The following is a 27,627-nucleotide window of genomic DNA, read 5'->3' as shown; positions in this document are numbered from 1 at the left end:
AGCCAGCTTGTGTATGGTAAGGTTAAAAACCTGCTCAGGCTATCTGAAAACACTCACTTCATGACTTTGGAGACTGGATACTCACAAATTATTCTTGCTGAACAGGCATTCTAGAAGAGTGGTTTCCTTACAATAACAGCAGCAAAGCCAGAGGCTGTCAGGCCAGGAGCTGCCTTGCAAAGGTGGGCTAAAAGGTGCATTCTTCTCGGCACCAGTTAAAAAAAGCATTGGCATTGGGCCACAAGAGGAAAACCAGGGCATGTTCAAAATTAGCAGTAGGCAGTGAAGAAACAAACCCAGATGGTTCTGAGCTGGCTTTCACAAATACCTGTGCCTTCCATAAATGGAGGGTGTTTTTCTTTATTGTGTGTGTCAGAGTGAACGCAAATATTGTGGGATGTGCAGCCACTCGTGGAGTATCGACTCCACTGCATTCCCATTAGCCTCTGCCTGTCAGAAACAAGGCTTTTGCCATTCGTTGGGTGCTCCACTGCTGCCATATGTGGCCAGAAAAAAAAATTGCTTCTCAGCTCCGAATCTCTTTGATATGCCCGAGGTGCTGTCAGCTGTGGTTTGCTGAATATGATAACGTGAATTGACGTTATCAGTTACTTTCTGAAACCTATGGAATGATCTGGGGAAATGAAGCCTGCTCGTTCTCTGGGGGGAAAAGGGCTCTGAAAACAGAAGGTTTTTGGTTTAGAATCGCTTCAGCTTTGTAGGTGGGGTGGTCTTGAGAGTGAAGTATCTGTGGGGCACAGGAAATGTGCGTGACATGGGAGTATGTGGTGGAGTGACTGGACAGAGATGAGGAACATCTTGGGGATGCAGGTGGGTTGGTGTGGGTGCCATGACTGCTCCAGAGCATCCTTCTAGCTTGCCTTTCATCTGCTGGGGTTTAGGGAATTTATTTTGACCTCGTATTTAAAGGATGGATTCCTTAAAAAAAACCAAAAAACTTTTTGTTGCCTTTGATTGAATTTTGGGGTAAGGTTCCCACCTACAAGTGTGGCAGACAGCTTTTTTTAATATGATGGCAGATGAAGATTTAGCTATGAGGCTGCACACAGGGGCAGTTTGGGAGAGTTGGAACATTGACTATCCTAAACTATTCAAGACTTCAAATAATTTTGATACTGTTAAATTTCTTTTCATGTTGTCTTCATATATTAATATAGTTGCATAGTTTTTCCCCAAATTAAAATACATACAGAGATCTTGAGGAATGCTGAAGATACTTCAGTATCTTCAGCAATTTCTTTGAGACACCAATCTCATTATGTGCTTGAGACTTTATTTATTTTGAGTTTATTTTCTTTTCTGATATTACCTGCAACATTGGTATATGACGCTCTAAAAAGCCCCTGTTTGCTGAACAGGAAGATAACCCTGGGACTTGTTTGTAGCTCACATATTTTTGTCCTGTATCTGGTGTTGGAAGTTGATGGATGTTTTTCCTTTCAGGCTTCCCAGCAGATGAATTGCAGCTGTGAATGTCAGTGGTGCTCAAGTCAGATCCCTCCATAAACATGCTGTCCCCATGTTTTTTAACCCGATACTGTGCACTGCTTTTAAGTATGCATTATTTTTATTCAAATCCTCTTGACTAAACCCCAGAATTAATGCAATTAATTCTGCTTGTGTAGAGGTTGAGCAACTGGCTACGTGGTACTGCCCAGGTGGCTCCTGCATCTGTGGCTTCAATGTCATTTCCCTCTTTTCAAAGGGTTTGTGTGTGTGTCCCCTCCTCACCACTCAGCTTCCTGGATTGTGTAGGGAGAAATGTGGGATGTGGGGCTCCTCTTCCCTACTGTGCCTTTGAACCTCTCCTTTGAGGAGTCTTTACTGAGTCATTTTGGGGGAAGAAGGTGACTTGAAGGCTCTGATGTCAAGTACAAAATAAGACTGCAGCCATATCACTTGATACTGTTCCCCTTAAATGCCAAATTGTGAATTTCCTTAGAGGCAGAATGAGTTTTTTGGGCATCTCTCCAGGAGTCAAAGAATCCCAATTCTAGAGGTCACTGGACTGAAAAAAGCCAAGAAAACGAGAAGTTAATGCAGAAATAACTGAAGAGGAAGAAGTTGAAAGCCCTTCTGCCTTGTACCTGAGCAGTTTGACCCCTTTGGAGCTAATGGCCTACAAGATGGGCATGTTCCTTCCTGCAGGACCTTTTCATTGAGGAAGGCAGGGTCTTCACCAGTCCATGGAGAAGTTGATGTTCTCAGGTGGGGAGGGTGGGTTTGCAGCTTTGGCTCTCTGGTAGCCACAGGTGAAGCTGCTGCCCAGGCTCACCTGAGTGGGTGGGCTGGGCTCCTGCTCCTCTCAGTGCTGTCAGTCACAGCTTTGCTCGCCCTGAGGGGCTGCTCCCATGTGTGCAGGTGCTCAGGGATCCGCTGTGGGAGCTGTGGAGTGAGGAGAGCCTGGCAGGACAGTGTGTGGAGAGAAAAGGTGGTGATCACACAAATCTTACTGTCCTGTACTGCCCCGTATGCTCTCGTGAAGGCTTTTTCACAGACAGTGTAAAGCTGCCTTTTTGGTGGCAGATACTGAGTTCTCCAAACTTCCTCTAAATTTTTATCCCCAGTCAGTTTTGTTGTGCTGTGGAAATCTATTTCCTCTGTGCCCCCAAGTTATGGGCATCCTCAGCTGGACTTGAGGAGCTCTTTTTGAAAGAGCAGGACTACACCAAGTACACAGGGAACTTGTATCCCCTGGGAGTATTCCTGGTGTTATTTCCAGTGGATTGATTATTTTATGCGTTTTGTAAACTTGCTCTATGACTTTGATAATATTACCCACTCCTGGAGCAGTGCCTGTGTGAAGGGAAGGGTGCTGCAGTGAAGTGTAGATTCAGTTACAGCTTATTTCTTGGTGTAAAACTGAATTTACCAGCTGGGTTTTTCAGATTACTGTCAGCTTAAGTACCTTCAATCTCCCGGGTTTTCTGTGCCAGTTTTCGCAGTTCTGTGTATTAATTCTGTTTGTTTTGAATAGCTGTTACTTTATCACCTATCTAATGCTATTTGAAATCATGTATCTAATGATCTCTTTAGAAGTAGAGGCTGATACAATAAAAATGTGAAACGTCTCAGCATCCCGTAGCACTCTGCTTTGTTTTCCTGGATGTTGAGGTGATGCCACCTTTCCCCTGCACCTCACATGTGCTGACTGTTCCTAAATGGCTTATTTGCTTTGACATTCATTTTCTTTTGAAGAAGGGCAGCCACTTCATATGTGTCAGGCTTGTGCTGGAATTTTAAATACTTTAATGCATTCTTATTATCTGCAAGGGTGGCTGGCTAATGAGTTAGCTTAGTAAATAATGGCTTGGTGGTGCCTTTGTGAGAAATGAAGGTATGCACACCACGTTTTAGTGCTTTTTAATCCCACATGTGCCTTGGTGAGTCACTGGCTCTGAGTAGATGGAGGGGATGTGGATGAGGTTGGCTTGGTCTGAGTGCACTCAGTGGGATCCCCCTCCTGGGCACCGAGGGCTGGCTGGTTCTGAGCCCTTTTGGTTTCTCAGGAACTTCACCTGACTCCACAGATGCTGAACCTGCAGAGCTGCCCCAGCCCTGGGGCCCAGCACAGGAAGGGCCTGGAGCTGCTGCAGCCAGGCCAGAGGAGGCTCCAGGATGATCCGAGGGATGGAGCAGCTCTGCTGGGAGGAAAGGCTGCGAGAGCTGGCATTGTCCAGCCTGGAGAGGAGAAGCTTTGGGGTGACCTCACTGGGGCTTTGCAGGGCCTGAAGGAGCTACGGGAAACATGGAGAGAGACTGTGGAAAAGGGACTGGAGTGCCAGGACACAGGGAATGGCTTCCCAGTGCCAGAGGGCAGGGCTGGATGGGAGATTGGGCAGGAATTGTTCCCTGGGAGGGTGGGCAGGCCCTGGCCCAGGGTGCCCAGAGCAGCTGTGGCTGCCCCTGGATCCCTGGCAGTGCCAAGGCCAGGTTGGGCACTGGGGCTTGGAGCAGCCTGGGACAGTGGGAGGTGTCCCTGCCCATGGCAGGGGTGGGATGGGATGAGCTTTGAGGTCCCTTCCCACCTAAAACATTCTGGGATTCTGCGATGGAGAGGAGATTCTGCTGCTTTTGCTGCTGCCAGGGCTTGAGGTTCTTGACAATTAGTCAGCTTTTCCTGCTGTTCCTGGTTTTGAATGCCTCTTGCTTGCTGTCAAAGGCAACTTCCTACCTACTCTCTGTTGCCGTATTGCAGGTTAAGGCTGCTGAATCCCCCTTTACAGGAAACACTTTAAAATCTGTTGCAAATTAAACCTATTTATATTTCTAATAATGAATAAAGGATACATTAATTCTAACGTTGAATGTCTTGTGACCATATTGGTAGGACTGCTTTATTATCTGTTTCTCTAAGCTGTCTTGCCAGGAGTTAGGTGGCTTTATTCCCAGATTTATAATGCATTCTCTTCCTCTTGGAAAGGGCATATGCTGCCTTGGCTCACTCCTTTTAATTTGAGTTTTGCAGGGGTCTGTGTTGTTCCAATTTTAGTTCTATTTCTGAAGCCTTTTGCACATATGTAAAATTTGATAAAAACTACAATATCTCAAGGCTTTTACAATTACTGCAGGTGTAAACTTCAGCCTGCTTTTCGTGCTTCTGGATGTATCTATTAATTCATGTAATCTGCAAAGGAAAAACTTGAGATATTCCTCAGATAAGGTTGCTGATTAACATAAAAAAGAAAAAACAGGCCTGTAAAAAAGCAGCTCCAGTGGTAGATTACTCACCAGCCCCAGCAGCTCTCTGGTGGCTCCTGCAGAGGTGGTTTGTCCCCCTGATTTGGTATTCTGAGGCATTCCCCCATCCATCCTGCTTCTCCCATCTAACCAGGCATACTGGAAGTGAGATGAATTGACCTGTAGCCAAGCTTAACCACTCGTCACTCAGCAAAACCCCTTGGGAGGAAACAGCTGGAAGTGTTGACAAAATATTGGGCAGCCCCCCCTGAGGTCGGTGCTGCTGTCATTCAGAGCAGCCTGGGTCAGATCTCACCTGGCTGCACAGCAGAGGGGGGGATCCAGCACCACGTTGATCTGGGTGCTGCATGAAACCACTCTAGGTTTAAAACAGGGCTCTGAGCAGCAGCTGTGATCCATTCCAGGGCCTGCAGGGCTGTTGTGACACCGTGCTGTCCTGCTGCTTTCCCAGCACAGCTCTTCTGCTCCTGTCTGGGCTGGGTGGGAGCTGGGGGCTGTGGTGCAGGGGGAGGCACAGCCTGGCCGGGAGTGCCGGAGTCCTGAGCCCTGGCACCTCACAGCAGGCAGGAGTAGGAGCACGGGATTGCAAACTGCAGAAGGAGTAGGATGCCAGACCTGCTGCGAAATAACCTCTTTACATCTGGGCTTGTGTGAGATAGAGCCAAACACTCCTCTGCCTCTCTCTGTTGTGGGGCAGGAACTGCCCTGGCGTGGAGGGGGTGACTCTGAGCTGGACTCAGGGGGTCAGAGCATGTTAATAACACCAAAGTTTGGGGCTCCATCCCTATGTGGCCCATTCACTGGAGAGCTGGACTCTGATCCTTGTGGGTCCCCTCAACTCAGAATATTCTGTGATCTGAGCATGCTGCTCCAAGGGGGGCCTGGCACACTGAGCCAGGGCAGGTCAGAGCCCTTCAGCTGGCTCTGAGCTCAGCTAAGGAACATCTTCAGGGTAACAAGAAATAGAAACCTGTGCCATTTTGCAGAAGGTTTCAGGTATGTTTCCTTGGTAAATGCTGGGTCTGGTCTGGCTTGTAGAGCCCCAGCATCATGATGTAATGGAAACTGGGGAAATTCAGTTCCATGAAAAGTCAGGTTTAGCATGTGATGTATTATTGCCAATTGGGGTTTTCTTTTGAGCTTTCAGGGAAAAGATGTATGTTGTTACAGGATTACTTTCTTGGCACCCTGGCACTTTCCTACCATTACATATCTGTATAAATAGATATTTTTGCTTCAGTGGTAGAAATGTACTGCAGAGGTAGAGAACCTTTGTGCTGTATATCGTAAAACCTATGCTATTAACTTTTTAGATATAAGAATAAGCCTTAACAGAACACTGGTAGGTAGCTTTGTTACCTGGTAGTGGTATAAAAGTAGTACAAAATGTTTGAGAATCTGTTGTTTTTCAGACCTGACAAACACCTCTCTTCATCCATTCCCTTCCTCCCCCACACCACAGGTGCAAATAATAGTAAAAAAATTACTTTCTGCTGTTGCAATAATGCTTTTTTCCCCTCAAGAAATAATATATTGATAGCACTAGACAGTAATTTTGAAGGTTTGATTTCACCATGACTTAAAAGGGGACTTATAAAATCATAGAATATCCTGAGCTGGAAGAGCCCACAAGGATTCCAATGCCCTGCACAGACACCCCAGCAACCCCACCCTGGGCACCCCTGGCAGCTCTGGCAGCCTCGGGGCCGTGCCCATTCCCTGGGGAGCCTGGGCAGTGCCCGGCACCCTCTGGGGAAGAACCTTTCCCTGCTCTCCATCCCAAACCTCCCTCTCCAGCCATTCCCTCCTTCCCTGAGCTCTGCCCTCAGCTCCTCTGCTGCAGCTGGACCAGCCCAGTGCCCTCAGCTGCTCCTTGGGTGGCCCCTCCAGACCCTTCCCCATTCCCGGCTCCCTCCTTTGGACACTCTGGAGCAGCTTTGGATCTCTCTGATGTTGTGGCACCCAAAGTGCCCCAGCACTGGAGGTGAGGCTGCCCCAGCCCAGAGCAGAGCGGGACAATCCCTCCCTGGCCCAGCCTGATGTCCCCAGGACAGGGATGTCCCTCCTGGCTCCAGGACACTGCTGACCAGGGTTCACGTGGCCATGGACCAGCATCCCCAGGACCCTTTCCAGGGGCTGCTCTCCAGCCCCTCATGCTTGAGTCCATACACACAGCCAGCATTGCCCCATCCCGGGTGCAGACTCCAGCCCTTTCCCTTGTTAAACTTCCTATGGTTGGTGATTGCCCAGCCCTTTAATTTGAGGTCTCTCTGCAGAGCCTCCCTGCCCTCAAGGGAGTCCCAGTTGTTGGCAAACTGCCTTAGTCTTCCTTTGAGCCCTGGGTCCACCTCATTAATGAAGGTGTTGAAGAGCACAGGCTGAGGATGGAGCCCTGTGGAACCCCAGCAGTGACTGGTGCCAGCCTGATGTCACCCAGTCACTGTCACCCTTTGTGCCTGACCCATGAGCCAGTTGCTCACTCATCACATAACACAGTTGCCCAGCTGTGGGCTGGACAGTTTGTCCAGAAGGATCCTGTGAGAGATGGTATCAAAAGCTTTGCTGAAGTCCAAAAAGATCACATCAACTGGCTTCCCTTGATCATTCAGGTGGATTACCCTGTTGTAGAAGGAAATCAGGTTCAACAAGCAGGACTTTCCCCTCCTGAAACCATGCTGGTTGTGACTGATGCCTGTGTTGACCTCCAGGTGTTTTTCAACACTCCCAGAATAATCTTCTCCATAACTTTAGCCGGCACTGAAGTGAGACTGACAGGCCTGTGGTTTCCGGGGTCCTCCTCCTTGCCCTTCTTGAAAATCAGGACAATGTTCCCCAGCTTCCAGTCAGCTGGGACCTCTCCAGATTCCCAACACCACTCAAAAATCATTGAGAGAGGCTTTGTGATGATATCAGCAGCTCTTTGAGCATTCTTGGATGAATCCCATCAGGCCCCATAGGTTTGTAGGGATCCAGCTGGAGCAGCAGATCTGTTCAATTTCAGGGTCAACTGGGAGCTGATCATTGTCACAGTCATGGTCCTCTGGCTCAGGGCGCTGGGACCTCGTTGGTCCTTGATCCATGTTGAAGACAGGGGCAAAGCATGCATTCAACACCTCTGCCTTTCCCTGTCCCTGTCTGTGATGATCACCTGATCATCCTCATCCTGGAGCACACTGATGTTATTTCCACACTGCCTTTTGCCATTAATATGTTTGAGAATTCTTATTATCCCCCACAGTTCTGGCAGCTCCAACTCCAGTTGAGCTTCGTCCACACGGATTTTCTGCCTGCAGTGGGCAGCAGCATCTCTGTGTTCTTCCCATGTCACCTGACCCTGCTTCCGCTGGGCACACACCTTCCTGTTTAGCCTTATTTCCAAGGGAAGATTCCATGGGAGCTCAGGCTGCTGCTTGGGAGTCTCTGAGCTCAGGAACCCCCCTGACCAGCCCTACCCAACCCTCACCCTGGGCTTGCCTCAGTCGCTGCCGCCACCCCTGTGGCTGCCTCAGGCACTGACGGTGACGTGCCCAGTTCCCGTGGCCTGTGAGGATGCTGGAGTTAAGTTGCTGTTATTGCTGCAGCAGGAGCACAAGGTGGGAGGGTGGATAGGTGGATATACAGGTCAGTAACTGGGTCCCTGTATGGACTGGGGGTGAAATTTGTCCCTTCATATGGTTGAGATCCAGGGAATCACAGACTGGGTTGGGTTGGAAGAAACCTCAAAGCTCCTCTCATCCACCCCCTGCCAGGGACAGGGACACCTTCTGCCATCCCAGGGTTCTCCAAAGCTCCATCCAACCTGGCCTTGGACGCTTCCAGGGCTGGGGCAGCTACATTTGGTTGTTCTTAAGATGTGAATTCTTACAAACCAGTCCCAGTGTTTTCAGCTGCTCCCAGCTTTGCCCTTGAGGGGGAATTCTAGACTGAGTTACAGGGATTAGGAGTTGTTTTTAGCCCGGAGCAGTCCTGAAGCTTTTGGTCAGTTGCCATTAAAGTTAAAAGTGCTATGAAATTTGGAGGAAGACTAGCACATTCTCCTGGATTTTCTTTTTCATGAGGGAACAGACTGCAGGACTGAAGTTGCAAATTATAGCTCTCCTATGAGGAAATAATATTTTTGGAGGTTTTTTTATATTGGTGAAGCGACTGGAAGTACTCTACTAACTTGAAATATTTGGTTTGAAGGCAATGGAATGGTTTTGATAACAGAGGTAGAACAGCCTGTCTTGATTATAACTGCATTACATAAAAAGAAGACGTGACCAAACAACTTGTCAGAGTAGAAATGAGGCTGTGTACTTGCCTTGATAGAAATTGTTTTAATAATCACAAAAAAGTCCTATTTTCTGCTCAGAATGGGTGTGGGTTTGATTTTTTTTCCTGGCTCGGTTCACTAAAACCTGTTCATGTTCTTTATCATATTTTTCACCTTGTGCCTGTGAGCAATCTGCATTAAGTATGTGGACTTGTCATTTAGTCCTAGTCCTGTCAGTAGTTAAAAACACCTTGCATAAGCAAATGTAGCAAACAGGATGGAGTAATTATAAAAAAAATACCCTTTTATAGCTCCTTCCACAAGTGAACTTCTCACTAGTGGGTTTTTTTTTTTTTGAGATTTACTTTTGATTTTTAAATATTTTTTGACTGATTTCAGTTAGTTTACTGGGATTACTGATTGCATATATTTCATATTGTGGCACAGGAAATCCACCTGAAATGTCTCTATTTTTTAAAAAATATATATTTAATTAATTGCATATGTGTGCACAATGAATGTTTTAGAGGGATGGGGTGGTTGGGTTGCTCTGTTATTTGCATAAGCTCATATTTTTGGAGGGGTTTCCTGGTGTTTTCCTGGCTCCTGTGGGTGTCTGATGGCCAGACAGGATGGGCTGGGTTTTGTTGGTGACTGTCCCAGCACAGGCTGAGGTTGGGGCAGTGGCAGTGAGCCGTGTTCTATAGTGGAGCTATGTTTGCATGAACAATTGAAATTGCTTTCTAAAGCTGGTGATCACTTATTAATTTGCCTGATGAAGACTACTGGTTTTGAATAAATGGACAGTAAAAGTAGATGTCAGAAAGTTCCCCTCTTGATGATGCAGCTTTATTGGGGCATATTCAAATGATGGAGTGCCCACTAACAAGAAAGAAAGCAGTGTGCAGCCTGGTGGCATCAGCTCATTTGAATGTGGCATAAAGCTTTTTCATGTGTCTCTGGATACTCTCCCTGGCACCCTTTGTCAAGTTAATTGTTGTCTGTAGACAGCTGTAGGTATGAAGGGACAATATCCCTGGGATTTATCTGCTGGGTGCGCTGGAGTCTGCCTCCACTGTGTCCATGTTCCATTTGTCCCTGTGTTCCAGGGTGTGCTGTCAGACAGGGAGGGGCTGGGGAGGCCTGAGGAAGGTGTGGAGCACTCGCATCCCACAGCTCTGGCTCCAGCTCCGTGCAATGATCCCACTGCTGTGCCAGTGCTGTTTGCTCAGGAACCTCCTGCTGCTGTCCTGGTCCTGGCTGGGAAGGGACAGCTCTGCAGCATGGGAGCAAAGGCTTTGAATTCATTCCAGAAACACCTCCTGGATGTGGAGCAAAGCGGTGGTTTTATCCAAGTTTCAGATTTGTCGACAAATATTTACACTGCTGACAAACCCAAAACTTGGAGTGGAAGAGGCACTGCAGCTTGTTCAGCAGTTCCCAGCACTGAGGGTATTTTGAGTGGTCTGTAAATAACTGAAATTCCTTAGTCCTGCTGCCATTGTGTTGTTACAAAGGGGGCTCTGTGGGTGTTTGGTGAGTTTAACTATGGGTGGTATTTCAGCTGGTCTAGAGATTTGCTCTGCACTCACTGGCAGGGAGTAATATCTGGCAAGAGCTCACTGCACGTGAGATGTTGAGGCTGCTGCTTTGTAGTTTCAGTAAAGGGTGAACAGACATCTCCTAGAAGTTCCTTGTCACCATAGACTCTGGGAACTTGTCAGAAGTATCTGGTTTTTGTTCTGTTCAGGAGTGTAGGTCCTGTTAGAGATGCAGTACCTGCCAGAGCTTACTGGGGTTTTTTTGGTTTTTTTTTCCCTGTTCAACCCAATCAGATGTCTAACCTTAGCCTTTTTGGAAGTTTCTGGATGCTAATTGCAGGCAAAAGGCATCTGTCACGTAGTCACAGCTCCCTTACTTCCAAGGTCCACAGTTGCTGTGGTGCTAATGGACGTCCCAGAGCTAAGCCAGTCATCCATAGAGAAGAACATAAACTAGAGATGGCTTTCTCTGCCTGCTGCCCTGTGGCTGTGGAATCCTTGAAGGCCTGGACCCTGAAGATAGGCACTTGATACCCAGAGAGCTTCCAGCTGTCATTAGGCATTCCACAGCTTGGCTGCTGCCTGTGCTCGGGTCACCCTGCTGCCCCCCTGGGTGCTGAGCTCGGTGTTTGTCCTACCTGGAAGCAATTCCATCTATTTCCATCTTCAGGACTATCTGGAAAGCTTGAGGAGGAGTTCTTTAACCTTTAAATTATTCAGCCAGAATTTCAAGCAGATGTTGCTGTTTGTTTGGGGATGCTTCAGGGCTAGACGGGATCAATAAGCAGTTCCACGTCTTTACTGGAGCGTGTTGTCTTCTCCCGAGGACAACAGAGGTGGTGCTTTAATATCTCCTGCTCTTTCAATCAGAGCTGTGTGCTTAGACCTGGGGGCCTGCAGCATGGCCCTGCTGTGTGGTTTTCCCAACTTGGTGGTTTGTTCCTGCCTCTCATCCTTTGATAGGTGTGTGCTGAGGATGTTCAGTGCACAACTTCCCTCTGGAACTGCTTGGGCAGATAAAATTTGCCTTCCTGAAAGCAGAGGTTGTTAACAAAGCTGCTGAGAGTGGCTGCAGTGCAGGGGCATATGTTTTTCCCCCAGTTAAGTGCTGTGTGGTGACTTCAGAAATGGAAACTCCTTTGTAGTCTTGTGTCCCTGTCCCCTTTCCCACGTTCTCCCTCCTAGCAGACTGTGTCATTATTAGCTTTACTAAGAGCTCTATTAATTTTACTGGTTTTTTTCCTCTAAAAGAATTAAAACTTAAAGCGGTGTGAGGGTGGAAACAATCCATTTGAGGGCAGAAATTGATAGTCCCAGCTAACAGCACATGGCTTTTGAGGCAGAGGTTCTGGATATGTGATGGATTATTAGGAGTTAGTGGGAAAGAGAGCAAATGCATCCTAATAGGAATAGTTGCTGTAGGGTTGAGCTGGATTCCACCTTAACGCGCTTCTCAATGTTTTTAGCTCTCTGCAAACATATAAGTAAAACTACTTCTTGCAGTAAGATTTTCTGAGTATTTTGTACACTTCATAAAGGATATTTCAAGTATTTTAGTGGCTATATAGTTAAGAGGTATCTTAGAAGGCCCTTTCTGCTTGAAATGCATTTCCTGTATCTAGTGCTGTCTTTAATCTCATGTAGTCTCACGAAACCCATTCTACCTACTAGATATGCAGTAAAGCTGTTCTATTTGGTAAAAGATTGTATGTTTAAACAGCAGAAGTCCTCACTGCTCCTGTATTTTAAGATTAAAAATTCAGCTGCAACACTACCTTCAGATTCAGAGCCATTAGAAGGGATTTTTCAGATTTATTCTCCTGATTACAATACAGAAAATTAATTGCTTTTGACTGTAAAGAATTATGACTCATTCATTATTTAAGAACCTTTTTGATGGATGAACCTTTTCCACTTACTCCAAGACTTCCCATGAAATATGGCTGGTTTTTTAACTGGTATAAAGCATGATGTACCTCTGTCAAACAGTGGATGCACTGCCCACCCTTTGGGGTAAGGAATGGTGGAAGGGAAAACCAGCACCTCCTGTGTGTCCAGTTTGCTTGAGTATTCAGTGTGCAAGGAGCAGAGTTTGCTGGGAGATAATGGGGAAGTTACTTCCATGGCATTTAAAAGAAATACTTTGGTTTTATAAAAGAAAGATTTGTTCCTTCATTTAAACATGCAGGTAGCAGAGAATACCCTTTATTTTGCCTGTTTACACTGGAAGTGTTACATACTGTGGAGAAGAGCTTGGGTTTAACTAAAGGGATGTTCCCCTCTGGTCATGGTTCAGCTTCTTGCTCCTGGTTTTTATGCTGTTTGTTCAGAAGGTCTCAACTTTGTGTGTGTTTAACTCTTGTCCTTTTAGCAGACTTGGAAGAAAAAGTCAAATTACAGACCTTGTGGATTAACACCTGCTGAAGAGCTGAAAGCAGGGTTTGGTTACCTGTCAGCTCAGAAAGGTTTGCTCAGTACCCTTGGCAGCCAAACCTCTGGAGTTGTGCATCACAGAAGTAAACCCAGAAATTTGTTAATGAGACACTTGTCACTTTCCTGTTTCATAGAATCACAGAATGGTTTGGGTGGGAAGGGGCCTTTAAAAGCCACCCCAGTCCGGCCCCCTGCAATGAGTGGGAACAGCTTTAACTAGATCAGATTGCCCAAAGTGCTGTCCAACCTGGCCTTGAATGTGTCCAGGGAAGGGGCATCCACCACCTCTCTGGGTAACCTATCCCAGGGCCTCACCACCCTCACTGTAAAAACATTTCATCCAAAATAAGGCCCAGACCACGTGAATCCTATGTCAAATATGACAAATAGAGCTTTAACTCATTTTAATAAAATCTCCTAAAATCTTCATGGTAATGAATTTTTTGATTAGGTAACAATGATTTTGTAGAGCTTTTCCTTAAGAACAGATTACAGAAAATACTGACATCAGGGTTTTGTGGTGGGTGAACACTCACACTGAATCCTGTCCCTTAGCCTGGACATTCACTGGAGGACAGTCAGGGTTTCCCAGTGCTGCAGTTTTCAGTTCATTTGTGCAATCCTCTCCAGTCAAATTCTTGAATCTCAATTTTTTAGCAGTTGTCTTAACAGAGCCTGCATTTAAGAGTAAGTTGCTAGTGATGTTGACATTTCCTTGTTACTAATTGGATTTAAAGGTTTTGCATAATGTATTCAGAATACTGGTTTTTCTCTGAGGTACGTTACCTTTGGTTGTGAGAACAACTGGGTTTGTAGTTGAGAGATGCTTTTGCTTGTAAAATTAGTCTCTGAGAGTTTAAAAAAATAGATATATCATGTGCTGCTCTGAAGTATTACAAGGATTTGAGAGGCAGTTTGCCAACTGACATTTAAAACCCTTGAGAACTTGTTCCAGCCAAACCTTTTGATAAAAAAGTAAATGCAGCTAATGCTTAGTTACTAAAATGATTTTAGCTGGCGGTTCGGTGCGTGTAATCATCTTGGAACATCCTGAAACTTGCTCTTTTGTTCAGTTCTCTATCAAGGCTTTTGGGCTGTGTCCATGAACTTGTCACTTCTCAAACCCAGGAATCCTTCCCGTGGTATTGAGGCTTGGTGGCTCTGAACGCTGTGTCTGCTCTGGTAGCCCATGGAAAGAACACTGCTTGTACCGGAATGTTTTCGTGGCCCTTCCTGGAGGGCTGTGACTCAGAGCTGATGGGATGTCTCACTGTGTGACACCTCTAAACCTAACAGGCTCTTTGTCCTTGCTGAACTGTTGGCAGGGCGGTCCCGTTGGAAATGCCAGCTCCTGGCTGGCGCAGTGACCCACAGGTGGCCATGGTGGTGTCCCTGGAGACCCAGGGACCACCCAGGGGCAGAGCCAGGGCTCGGCAGCTCGGCCGGGCTGTGCCTGCCCTGATCCCGATCCAGCTACTCCAGAGGCAAGAGTTTGGCTTTGGTTTGGTTTTCACTCCCAGCCTGCTCATTCAGACAGGTTTTGCTCATCAAGAGACACCTGGTTTGGGAGGAGCCCGTGCAGCCCTGCTCCCTGTGGTGCAACAGAAGGTGCTGCATTTGGTGTGACTCTGGCAAATGGCCCAAACCTGACTTGCCTGCTTGGGACAGTGGGTGCAGACTGGTTTTAACATACCATGAAAGAGTGAGCTTTTGACACCTCTGCTTGAAAAGGGAGGAAGAAAGAGGCAAATTCAGTTTTACAGTATACACAATTTTAATAACAAAATGCTTCTGTACACTGCACTTGTTTTACTCCATTACTCACACCCCCTCCCACCAGAAGTTGGCTCTTGAAACATAATTTAAACACAACGCATCGAGGACTCTCTGTAATCTTGGGTTGCTAAGCTGGTAGAATAGTTCACTTACTAGTGTTTTCATTAGTAAAAAGAAAAACGGGGTGGGTTTTGTTTGGCTTTTTACAAAGGAGTGGTTGGGGGATGGCAGGTGTAGCTTCTCAGTGCTTACACAGTGGTGTACATTGGTGTTTCACCCCATCTGGGGCCTGATTATACCCCTCAAAGCTTTTGGTACCTTTCCCTAGATGCCTCTCAAAATAATTTTACACAAGATGTGAAATGCTGAATTTCCAGCTGATTCTGAAATTATCTCTAAGCATCCTGCTAACGTGGTGCCTTAAAAAGCAAAGCCCAGCACCAATTTTAGCATCTGGGACATTTGCAGTGGAGGAAGGTGTGGGGAGGGAGGAGCTGCTGCCTTTGGTTTCTGTTGTTTCCTTGCTTGTTCCTTTTTCGGGGGGAGGAGAAATACTGTATCCCCTTCTGAACTTGTTTAATTTTTTATGGAAAACTTCATAAGAAAGATGAAATTCAGCTCCTGGGTAAGTTTCATAGGTCTGAACAGATGGATTTTGATAGCTACACAGATCACAAAATTAAATCAACTTTATTTCCATTAAAGTAGTACAGAAATTATCTTAGACACATTAAAAATAAGTGTGTAGTGCAGATTTCTGGTTTAAAGCCACAGGATGTTTCTGGTTTTACAAGGTAGCAATAGGCCCCTGTCTTCTAAGGGGGTAATGGGACAGAAGCTCAGAGGCTCAGATTTGCATGTGGCTGATCACTGAAAAATCGCATCATTTCTGCTTGGGGGAGAAGCAAACAAAACCAAACACTGCTGGAGCAGCATTTGTTCTGTTTCCATCTGATAGGGAACGGGAGCTCAGTGCAGAGAACACTTCAGCTGGAGACTGAACACTCACCCATTTTACCCTTCATCGGGTAATTTTTACTTGTGTGCATTTAAACACTGATCTAATGCAGAGCGACTAACTGGGAGCATTAATTCAGCCTGTTCAGGAGGATGACTCAAAACCTGAACTTGTGCTGCTGGGTTTCCATTTCACTGACGTGAGGGAGGGGAGTAGGAGAAGCTGCCTGGAGATCAGCGAGGCTGGAGGAGATCTTTGGATGGGACAAGCACCTCAAGAGCAGTACAAGAAATTCTGTTTCTAAAAGACCCAAAGACCTCTGAGGCTGTGCCTCGGGGTGTTGAAGCACCTGTAAGCAGTGTAGGATCTGTACAAACCGAGGCTGTGCAGCAGAGATGGTATTTGGGGAGGGCAAGTTAACAAGCTCCTGTCATCACCCAGTGCTTCTACTGAAATACGATTAATTTAAACCAAATCATCGTGGTTCTTGTTCCATCAACAAAATAAATCAGAGACTGCAGAGTAGCACAATTATTCCAATCCCCTCCTTGCCTGGAAGAGTCACAAGCAATTGCAAATGGAAGACAGTAACTTTAAAATAAAAAATATTAACAGCCTCTGGCTGTGTCCTTGTGTAGAACGATGGCTCTGCCTGGTGCTTGCTGTCCCTCCGCAGGGAATTCAAGTTGACTTCACTGCTAGTGTTTGACATTCTGTGAGTTTTATGATACCTGTTACCCTAAATGTAATGTTTGCAGAATTGCTTTGCTTATTCCCGGAACCTGGCAACAAATGGGCTTGGAAATAGCAGACGTAAACCACGGCATTTGGGAGATGGGCTGTGGATGAGTGTGGAGTACAGAGCGGGAATGGGAACGGTGCTGGGCTGTGCCTGCTGGCCTCCTGCTTTGCTGTCTGCAAGCCAAGCACTGCAGGACCAGTGGAAACTGGGAGTGCTGGTGGGAGGGAGAAGTTGGGTGCCTAGGTGGGTTTGCTTGGAGAGGCACTGGAACAGTGCTTTAATGCTTGGAAAATTGCCGTGAGTGGCAGGGATGGAGACGAGGGTTAAATCCAGCACTGCTGGAGCATCTGTCTTTGCTCTTCTTGGGTGTAATTACAAGCTCATAAAGATGGAGTGGGACGGAGCTGGGGTGTTGGCAGAGCACCTCCTCTGGAGGAACCTCAGCTCTTCATCAAGCAGCCACTTCTTGTTCCTGTTGGAAGACTGAAGTGGTGCCCCTTGAGCTGCCTTAGAGCAAGGGTTTCTGCAGGGCCTGCAGGGAGGGGGTGGGATTGCTTCCTGCAACTGCAGCCGAGGCCCTCAGAGTTCAGTGGTGACATCTGATGGGGGATGGCAGCGTAGCCAGATTATTTGGCTGCCAGGATAATTAACGAGCTCAGTGATAACTTTGTCTGTGCTGGTGCCCTGCAGCTGTAGGTAGAAGTCATCCCTAAGTGCCTCCTCCCCAGGCTCCCAGAGCTGACCTGTGCCAGCTCTGAGCAGCGTGGGGTGAGGGAGGTGCACAGGCAGGGAGAGCGATGCTCACTCACTGCCCACTCAATGCCCACTCAGTGCCCATTCACTGCTCCCTCACCTGCCCCTAGAGCAGCATCCTGGGCCTCAGAAGAGCTGTGAGCACTTAGTTATGGGAAGGAGCAAAGCAAGTCTTCCTACAGTCAGCTAAATACCCCTGGGCACCAATATGGGTTTGTATTTCTCAGCTTAGCTCTGGCCTTCTGCTTCACATGAGATATAATCATACAGAACATCTGCTCTTTGTCCACCTACCCCACAGGATTTTTTGTAGTCAGTTAAAAGCAGTAATTAATTTCCCAGAACAGGTGTAAATGGACTCATCCTAGAATTAACAGTAACAAGAGTTCAAAGGTATCTCCATGGAAATCCATTAGGCTTCACTGGATCTCTTCCATTAAAGTACAGAGTCAAGGGAAATAAACAAAATATTGGTTTTATAATAAGGGCACTGTATGTAAAAGTAAAATGATGCAAATTAATATCTTCAAAACCAGCCATTGAAAAACCTTTATGTAAAATTTTAACAGAAGTTACTTATCTTGCTATAATTGCCTTGGACGAATTCATCTCACAAGAAAACATCAAACTGTTGTATAATTGCACCCTAAATACCTCACTAAGTGGTAATATAGAGAGAAAAGCAGAGTGAAATAGCAAACAGATTTTTATGCAGTGTTTCTTCTGTTTAAAAAGTTTGTAGGATAGTTTAGTACATCACAATTAGCATACTGTAATTATGGATTTGGTCAAGGTATGGCAACACTGTGAGGAATTTCGTTTCTTCATCAGGGTGTGCTGGTAATTGTTTAACACTGCAGCATTGGACACAACACATTTTTTAGTTATACATACATGTATATATATATAAAATAATTCTCCATCCCTCTGCATCTTTTAGCTTTGGTTAGAATGTTTGCAATATTTGAGCAGTTGACTTAAAAATAATGTAATCCTTTGCAGACCCCCCCACCCCCCCACCCTTGTGGCATCTGAGTACCACCATCACTGCATAGATCTGCAAATATTTACATATAATTTCATAATAGAGTATAAATAGCAATATGGTACTTCTGGCTAAAGAAACCAAATTACCCCTTAGAATGAGGTGTGTGTGTATATATGTATTTATATATGGGGTTTTTTTAAGTCATACTAGTTTAGATTCTGTCCCATATCAAGTAAGAAACAAAACATTTTTCAGTGAACTATTCTATAAACTAATCATATTATCCTAACTTATCAGAAGAGGTCTTTTTTTATCTTGAATTTTGGAAGAGGAGGACAAGTGAGAGCTTATATTACAGGGGCTAATTCTGTCTCCAGAGAAACTAGTGGAGTTAGTGCATGAAAATAGCTTCCCAGCGAGAGGAAGCCTCAGCTGGGGGGGCAGCAGGGGGACAAAGAGAGGCTTCTTCCTTCCTTCCTTTCTTCCTTCCCTTTTCTCCTTAACCTCACTGTTGATATTTGCTTTTAATCAAGAGAACCTTGCATTAAAGGTATTTACACATGAAAAGGTGTTGAAATGCTGTTTGTTCATTGTCATTAAGTAATTAGCCTGAATTCATGAAAAGCATCATCAAGTGAAACCAGGGAGCTGAGCACTGAATGTACTTAATATTTCCAATCGATCCCGGCGTGCTGAGCCTCCCAAAAGAAGCTACACTGCCAGTCTGGGGACACACGGAGGGCTGTCCTGCTCCTGGGGCTGTGTGTGCCCGTCCTGCTCCTGGGGGTGTGTGTGTGCCCATCCTACCCAGGGCTGTGCACCCATCCTGCTCCTGGGAGTGTCTGTGCCCATCCTACCCAGGGCTGTGCACCCATCCTGCTCCTGGGGGTGTCTGTGCCCATCCTACCCAGGGCTGTGCACCCATCCTGCTCCTGGGGGTGTCTGTGCCCATCCTACCCAGGGCTGTGCACCCATCCTGCTCCTGGGGGTGTCTGTGCCCATCCTACCCGGGGCTGTGTGTGCCTGTCCTGCCACTCTGTGTGTGTGTGTGTGTGCCCGTCCTGCTCCTGGGGGTGTGTGCCCCCATCCCGCTCCTGGGGGTGTGTGTGTGCCCATCCTGCTCCTGGGGGTGTGTGTGTGCCCATCCTACCTGGGGCTGTGTGCCCATCCTGCTCCTGGGGGTGTGTGTGTGCCCATCCTGCTCCTGGGGCTGTGTGCCCATCCTGCTCCCGGGGCTGTGTGCCCATCCTGCTCCTGGGGCTGTGTGTCCATCCTACCCGGGGCTGTGTGCCCATCCTGCTCCTGGGGCTGTGTGCCCATGTGTGTGTGCCCATCCTGCTCCTGGGTGTGTGTGTGTGTGTGCACCCATCCTGCCTGGGGCTGTGTGTGTGTGTGCCCATCCTGCTCCTGGGGCTGTGTGTCCATCCTGCTCCTCTGTGTGTGTGTGTGCCCATCCTACCCAGGGCTGTGCACCCATCCTGCTCCTGGGGGTGTCTGTGCCCATCCTGCTCCTGGGGTGTGTCTGCCCATCCTTCCCGGGGTTGTGTGCCCATGTGTGTGCACCCATCCTGCCTGGGGCTGTGTGTGTGTGTGCGCACCCATCCTGCCCGGGGCTGTGTGCCCATGTGTGTGTGCCCATCCTGCCCAGGGCTGTGTGTGTGTGTGTGTCCATCCTGCCCAGGGCTGTGTGTGTGTGTGCCCATCCTGCCTGGGGCTGTGTGTGTGTGTGTGCACCCATCCTGCCTGGGGCTGTGTGTGTGTGTGTGCACCCATCCTGCCCGGGGCTGTGTGCCCATGTGTGTGTGCCCATCCTGCCCAGGGCTGTGTGTGTGTGTGCCCATCCTGCTCCTGGGGCTGTGTGTGTGTGTGCCCATCCTGCTCCTGGGGCTGTGTGCCCATCCTGCTCCTCTGTGTGTGTGTGTGTGTGTCCATCCTGCCCAGGGCTGTGTGTGCCTGTGTGAACTGTTCCTTTCTGTGCCTGCTGTGCCTTTCAGCAAGCCAAGCTATGAACACGCACAGAGAAAAACTGTATTTCAGATAAATTCACCCCAATGCACTGAAATTCCCACCTGGACCTTTGTTGCTCTTCATGTTTTTTTCCTTCTGTTTTCCCTCCTTTCCCTTACTGGAGTGAAATGCTCAGAGGAGGAAAATCTTCCTCCCCAGCTGCCCTTAAAGTGCCTGGAGCCAGCTGCAGTGTTTGGGATCCTCCAGCTGCAGTGGAACAAACGGAGCGCACGTCCCCCACAGATCCCTGTACAGATATCCAGTATCCTTCCCCTCGGACTGTTTGCAGTAGAAAAAGTAGAATATGGAGACTCGGGTATAAATGTTTACACACAGTCATATAATTACATAACATGAAACATTTTACATAGTTTGAGGTGAGCATATCTTTAGACTTTTAAACATTAGGAGTGCAAGTTTAATGTAATCATTGCTTCTTTAACACTGAAAATATTATGGATTTATTTTTTAAAAAACTTAAAAATACTGCACCACTCCATAAACAATGTTTCCATTAAGTAGCTTGGAAAATTAGGCTTTATGTCAACATTTGTAAAAATTAGAATCTGATGTAGGTCCCTACAATTTTAAAATAGGTTACTTATCTGATTTACTTTGTGATGGGCTGTAGGTATTATACTTCACATTCTTTATAGGGCAGCTGCTGGCACTTGCACTGTCCGTAGCCATTGATGATGATGAAGGGTCCTTCGTGGGTGGGTTCATACTCGTTATAGGGTCCTTGGTCTGACATATTGGCCATATGCAGCCGCGTTTGGGATCGGAGCTGCCTGTGGTTTTGAATCATTGAGCACTGCCTAATTCTTCTTAGTGTGGGAGGGCAGCACTTCCTGGAGATGAACACTATAAAAATGATAAAAAAGAAAGAAAACAATAAAGCCATTGTTCCTGTAATTACCCTCTGAGTGAAGATGGCATTGTTTGGCTCAGGGAACTGTTCTTCGGTGGTAACGACCATGCCCGCCGTAGTTGGAATCTCTTTGTCTCCCACATGGAAATGAGAAGAGCTTATTCTTTTCGTGTACTCGGTAGTTGGAGCTGTGTACGACGTCGTAGCCACGGGGGTAACCACAGTCGATAAATTCCAGCAAAGCTGAAAACCATACACTGCATCCAGAATATCCTCTCCCTGGGTGTGGTCGGGGCTGTGGCAGAGGATGGAGTGCTCCCACCGACCTTGGAAGCCACTCAACCATGTGGCCAAGGCGCAGATCTTTGGGCTGCATTCCCACAGATTGCCGGAGAGGCCCACGGTGGTGAGGGATGTCAGCGAGCTCAGGATCTTGGAATCCAGAGTGGTGAGCTTGTTGTTATCCATGAGGAGGGTTTTAAGGTTAGGCATAGTTTCAAAGACAGTGAGGTCGATGGCTTTGATTTCGTTTCCAGTCAAATCAAGCTTTGTTAAGGTGCCCCAGGTCCACTCCATCCCACATGTCAAGTTGCTAATTTTGTTCCACTGCAAGAAGAGCGTGTGCAGGCTGCTCAGCCGGAGGAAGTGAGCAAAATTAATCTTTGTCAGCTGGTTGTGCTCTAGGTGAAGCTCCCTCAGCTTGATTAATCCCGCAAATCCATTGCGAGCCAAACTTCGCAAGCGGTTTGTGCTCAAATCCAGGAATTCCAGGCTACGACAGTCCCAGAACAGGCGGACCGGGATGGTCCGCAGGGAGTTGGATCGCAAGTGCAAGGTCTGTAGCTTGCGAAGGCCGTAGAAGAGCTCGGGGTGCAGAGAGGATAACTGATTAAAAGAGAGGTCCAAATTCTGCAGGTTAAGCAGCTGGCTAAAAGTTGTGTTTGGCAAATGAAAGATTTTGTTGGAACTTAAGACTAATTCCTTAAGTTTATACAGTCCTTGAAAAGAATCTTCTCTGACTGTTGCAATTTGATTATGATCTAAGTGAAGCCAAGTAAGTTGACTGAAGCTTGCAAATTGATCCCTTTCAAGTTCAGAAATATAATTGTGCCTCAGTGACAAACCTAGCGAGCCCTTTTCAGTGGTGTTTGGCACTGAGTGAAACCCCTGAGAGTCACAGTAAAAGAGCAGCTTCTCACAGCGACATTTTGGTGGACAAGCCATGCCCAAGGCAGGCAGCATTTTTAAAACCATACTCATTGCATATAGTGCTGCCAGCATACGAGCCCCTAATGGCCACTTGAAATGTAAGCCTGCAGAATATAATTTAGGAAAACAACAAGATAGGATAGCCTTATCAGTACACTTGGAACATCACGGTGGAAGATTTCACTGCAGATAACATTGCCATGCATTTCCAACAAGCTAATTCTAAATGCAAGAAACAACTTACTACGACAAACCGAATACTTGGACATTACACTTAGGAGGAGGCTTTATCTCGATTACGGAGGGTTACAGTGGCACTATCGGAAAACATTTTTTTCATAAGGTTCATTGCAGAGCAATCAGCTTTAGCATCTTAACTGCTCCTTTAAAGCAGAGCCGTCATTCATTATACAAGGAACAGAGAAACGCAGGAACTTACCCATTCTTTTGAGTACATTGGAGGGTGCATTCAGTCGTAGTTTGAGACTCAACGCCGTGAGTCTGTGAAAGGCTCTAATATGAGACAGCCTTGAATAATTGACCGGGTTTAGAGTCCTTTGATATTAGTGCAAAATCCACGATGCTCTCTTGGAATATTCCTTTTGAAATTGCTGCCTTGATCTCCTCTGACAGGTCTGAAATTTTTAAGCCTTAATACAAGTTTTCGTCCTCCGTGGCTGCTCAGCTGGTTAATTGAAGCTCACGTTTTCCTTTTCCGCAGCTGTGGCTTCCTTTAGTCCTAACTTGTTGATGGCAGATGGGTGGCTTATTGCTGAGAGAAGCTCCTGTAGTAGCATGAGTGCATTTACTGAAAAGCTTTTCAGGGAAGCGGTACAAGAATGGATTTGCTTATGCGCTGCGACCACACAGGGCTCTATATAGGCTGACGTCACCTGGTGACGTTCCTTTTGTTTGGGTTTTCCAGAAGCTTTGCTGTTTTAAAGCATTGTTCTGCATACTGTGATCGTGTTAAAGACCACTGATAGAGGGGGAAAAATCCAGCGGCAGGAGTCCTTCGTCCCCGCGACAGAAGGAGCAGGAGAGACTTGCAGCACCCTGCTCCCCCCACATCTGCGCCGGCTCTGCGCAGCTGGGGTTAAAAGCAGCGCAGAGCCACGGGTGGAAGTGCCTGAGTGCTGCCTGCTCCCACTTCTCTACTAAATCTCTCTGCATGAAAGGAACTTTTAGATGCAAAATGCGCAGAGTTTGAATAGAGGATGCTGGTCAGCACTGGCTTTCATGGAGGTGAGAGGGACTGAGCAGCTCAGAGCTCCGTGTGACAACTATGTGCGACTGTGGTCCCTGCAGAAGTGCAGAGAGCAGTGGTGTAGCTGGAGCTGGTGTGTCAGGAAGTACAGCCTGGGAGCAGGGCACAGGAGCAAGTGCTTCGAGCCAGGGGAAATTTCTGGAAAAAGCAAAGCTTGTGTTAAGGCACAGGAAAAATTTAATTGGAATCCAGCTTGACAGTGTGTGGTTATGAAACTAGAAAATCTATTTTCTCCTCCCAAACGGTGGCTTTTGTACTTGCTTTTTCCTGGGCACTGGAGTGCAGGGAGGAAACGGTGAGGTTGGCATTTCCAGTCGGGGCTCGGAGCGGTGCGAGGGCTTCCTTGTGGTCACTCGCTATGTCCTGCTGCTGTGTGTTCTCTCAGAAAGGGGGACACCACCTCCATGAGCCCCTGGCTGCAGGGTGGCTCTGTAACAGCTATCCTGTGGGTTTAGGGCTGCAGAGCTGTGTCCCTGCAGAGCTGTGTGTGCTGGTCCAGCCCCGCCGGGCTCTGGTCGGAGTGTGCTCGCACAGCCAGGAGGAGGACACTGGGCTCTCAGGCTGTTTTCTTGCTTTAAAGGTTCATTGCCCCATTATTCAGAGCAACCTCTCCTCTGGGACAGTCGGTATTGAAAGGTAAATGACCAGGCTTGATTGACATTTTTATATGTTTTTGGGATGCATGTGCAGATAAAGCCTTCGGAGCCACTGCTCTGGTTGTGGCTCGATGTGGGTGCAGCAGGGGGATGCTGGCTTCCTGCTCCAGGCAACTTGGATAAGCTGATAAGCTTTTCTTTTATTTTCACCTTGAGATATAAAGCAATAATGCAGTAGGAGGCACTTGACAATGTTTTCTGTGTAGCAGCGAGGTATCACCTCTGACCTCCAAGATCTGGAATGAGCCGAGAATAACAAATTTCCCATGCTGATGGAGCAAGATGAATTGTGTCAAAAGAAGGTTTTAAAATAAAATGGCCTTTTACCTTTGTTATTAAGTGTTGGTTCCTTGCTTTGGTTCCTTGGAGGTCCTTGCTAAAACTAAGACCTGCTGTTTCCTGCCTGCTTCTCCCTTGGCTGTCTGCTGGTGGTGGGAAGGGGACACTGCCTCTGGTGCTCCCTTTCTGGGATGGGCAGACTCAACGGGAGCACTGGGTGGAAAGTAAAGGGATGGAGAAGGTGAACTCTTTAACAACACACAAGAAGAAAACCTCAAAACCCCCTCAAACCTCAAAAAGAGCTAAAGCAAAACAAATAAACCCTACCCTGAACCCATTAGGAGAGTAACTGTCTTTAATGATTAAGCAAATTAGGAAATGTTAGATAAATTTCTTAAAGTGCTCTGCCATAGTAAATATTTTCACATTTGCTCCAGGGTGAAAGAAATACATGCAAAGAAATTACATAAACCTATTTAAAGAATTTCTTCTTGTTTAACGTTCAGTGTACAAAGAGCTGAGGCTCAGCTGCCGGCTGCCCAGCGGAACCGCAGCACCTGCGGACGGTTCTGGGAGCAGCTCTGCGCAACACCCTGATCTGAAGTGTTGCTTTGAATTCTAAGAACGTTTCAATATGTTACCGTAACATTTAACAACAACATTCCAAAGGGTATAATTTGAGGTCAACTGTTAGCCCTCCCCGCTGCTGCCTCTTCCACTCTTACCAGGAGACTGAAATTAGGGATCGTTGGAAACATTTTGCTTTTTTGCATCAGTATCTGCTGGTAGGTTCCTCCCACGTCAAGATTGTGTAATTTGGCACAGAGTTAAGAGTTAATGTTCAAACACGGTGAGTTGCTCCTTTTCTGAAGCTCTCCATTCTTTGGCCCTTAACCAAACAAGGGCTATTTAGCACCTTGCCAGCGAGTTTCCTGTTTAGGAAACTGTTAACACGAACTTTATGGGTGCTTTTCTTAGCAAAACATGTTTTTATGTGCACTTGCTGTGAAATAGCAGTTATTACCACAAGTGTGCATCTGAGTCTCCTGAGTGTGGAACACTGCAGTGACATTCACATTGTTCCTTGGGAGCTGCCTGGGGTATCAAGGTGTAACAGGCTGGGAATAAACCCCCAGAAAACTCTTGCAAATGCATTTCTTCTGAGCCTGAAAAGTCATTGCCTGGCAAGGAAAACCATGTTGATGCCATCTGGGCACTTCTGCCACAGCGGGAGCTTTATGGCAGCCTGAACCCTCACGTTCAACGTGGACAGGGAAATTGGCAGGAATAAGCTTGCTAGGACCAGATAACCCTTTTGGGGGCTTCTCACCTACCCCACTCCTGGGGCAGCAGCACAACTGGTTTTCCTGCTAAACCCATGCGCTGGGAAAGTAGAATTGCACCCTGAGGCGAGCGTTGTCATTTAGTTAGGCTGACATCTTGTGGAAGCCTTCCTAGTGTATTAAGAACAACATAAAAGCTAATTTTACTGGATGTAGATGTGGGGGCTGCGTGACTTTGCTGTGCTGGGGGCCTGGAGGGCGCAAGTCCTGGAGCTGCAGGTGAGACTGCAGCACCCGGGACACGCAGCCACGTGTGTGGCACTGCACAGGCAGCCAGCTCACCCCTCTGCCTGCAGGAAGGGCTGTGGGAATTGCACCTTGGGGGCCATGGGAGGGTTTGCTGCTTTTTGGCCAGAAGGTTGTTGTGCTGTGTCGTGTCATGGGACTGTGAGGCAGGAGGTGAGCAGGGACGTGTGGCTGCAGTGTCACCGTGCGTGCTCTGTCACTCGGATTCGCTGCCGTGAGCTGGGGTAGGACTGAGCCCTGGGAAGGGGCACATGGGGCAAAGGCATGTCCGAGGTGATCCAGCAGCAGCAGCAGATGTGCCCAGTGCTTCAGAGAGCCGGAGAGTCCTTTGGGGCAGGGCAGTGGGAGGGATGGGACACGGCACTGTAGGTCGGGTGTCGTTGTCTTCCTGGGAGCAGAGGGCACGTGTGGTGGCATCATGCCCACCACAGGAGGCTGTCACCTCCCTGTCTGGCATCTCTCTGCACCTGGCACTGGTTGCACATGGTAATTCCTCCTTGTAGCGAGGTGAGTGCAGCAGCCACCCTTCCCCTCTCTGGTGCAGCCTGGCCGTGGGGAGGGATGTCAGGCTGGCAGTGCTGTGGCATGGCCAGCTGGGCAGGGGGGACAGTGCAGGCAGCTTTATTGTCACTCAGGTTCTTGCTGAACCCTGGACCATGCCATGCAGCCCGTTTCCTTTGCTGAGCTGTGGGCTGGCTGTGGGAGACTCCTTCCTGCAGCAAACCAGGGCACAGTCCTGCTTCCTCCACCAGCAGACCTTGGATGTGAAAACACTGCTGGAATTTGTGTGGGCCACGCTCTGCTGCTCTCACTGCCTGGCCTTGAATCAGCACTGTTCTGTCTGGAATTTGGTGGCAGCCTTGCTGTCACAGTGATGGAGGGCCGTGCATGGTTATCCTCTGTAGACACGGAATTAGGCTGGGGGGCAAGGCAGAACCAAGCCTGGGACAAAATGCCCCTGGGAGCTGATGTCCTGTGTGCCCTGGAGGCAGAGCTCAGAGGTGGCACGTGTCACACCACTGCCTGCCCATAGGAAGGTGTGCCAGGCACTCATTTGCCACTTATTCAGCCCCATCATTAACCAGGATGCTGCCTGTGGTACTGACATCCCAGAAGACAATTCACAGACAACCTGAAGCAGAAACCTCTCTGCCAACCATCCTTTTTGGGTAATTGTATGGTGAGTGGCAGGTGGGGCAGTGGTGGCTCTGGGCAGTGGCACATCTGGCTCACATCTGGGTGCTGATCTGGGGAGGGGGCATGCTGGGCTCTGCAGGGATGGTGTGAGGTGGTGCTGAGCAGGAGGCACCATCTCCCTCTGTGGGCTCAGCTTAACCCAAACTGTTGATGAACCTTTAACAACAGATGTTTGTGATGTTTAGCTACAAAAACGTATCTTTGAGTGGCTGGTTACAGCACATGCTCTGCGGATCCTGGTGGAATGCACCACCACCACGGTGTTCCTGTATCTCCAAAACTCAGTTGGGATTAGATTTTAACCTCCATAGCTGCAGGAAAAGCTTGGATCCATCTTTTGGTTGTCTGAATTCGGGTGGCACACCTACAGAAGGAGTGCTTTGT

General features: G+C 47.6%; 2 protein-coding genes and 1 long non-coding RNA gene across 5 annotated transcripts in view; 1 reads left to right on the top strand and 2 right to left on the bottom strand.

Moving 5' to 3' along the window:
• Window positions 1–27,627, top strand: part of CTNNA1 (catenin alpha 1) — a 120,861-nt gene that overhangs the window by 40,504 nt on the left and 52,730 nt on the right. The window lies entirely within an intron of this gene.
• LOC125333851 lies at window positions 14,702–19,498 on the bottom strand. The gene is made up of 2 exons (XR_007206986.1): window positions 19,319–19,498; window positions 14,702–19,235 (listed from the first exon to the last, which is right to left on the bottom strand). It is a non-coding gene; the product is annotated as an uncharacterized LOC125333851 (long non-coding RNA).
• Window positions 20,495–23,320, bottom strand: LRRTM2 (leucine rich repeat transmembrane neuronal 2). 3 transcript variants are annotated; one of them, XM_048320110.1, is made up of 2 exons: window positions 22,695–23,320; window positions 20,495–22,359 (listed from the first exon to the last, which is right to left on the bottom strand). In XM_048320110.1, the coding sequence occupies exons 1-2, from the start codon at window positions 22,696–22,698 to the stop codon at window positions 20,810–20,812; spliced, it is 1,554 nt and encodes a 517-aa protein (XP_048176067.1). In that variant the 5' UTR covers window positions 22,699–23,320; the 3' UTR covers window positions 20,495–20,809. The 3 variants fall into 3 exon arrangements, with proteins under 3 accessions (XP_048176067.1, XP_048176069.1, XP_048176068.1); XM_048320112.1 differs by having other exon boundaries at window positions 20,495–21,910; window positions 22,695–23,309; XM_048320111.1 differs by having other exon boundaries at window positions 20,495–21,931; window positions 22,695–23,308.

Source organism: Corvus hawaiiensis, chromosome 15 (assembly GCF_020740725.1).
Source record: "Corvus hawaiiensis isolate bCorHaw1 chromosome 15, bCorHaw1.pri.cur, whole genome shotgun sequence".
In the NCBI taxonomy this organism is placed as follows: domain Eukaryota; kingdom Metazoa; phylum Chordata; class Aves; order Passeriformes; family Corvidae; genus Corvus; species Corvus hawaiiensis.
This window is presented reverse-complemented; position numbering and strand designations above follow the sequence as displayed.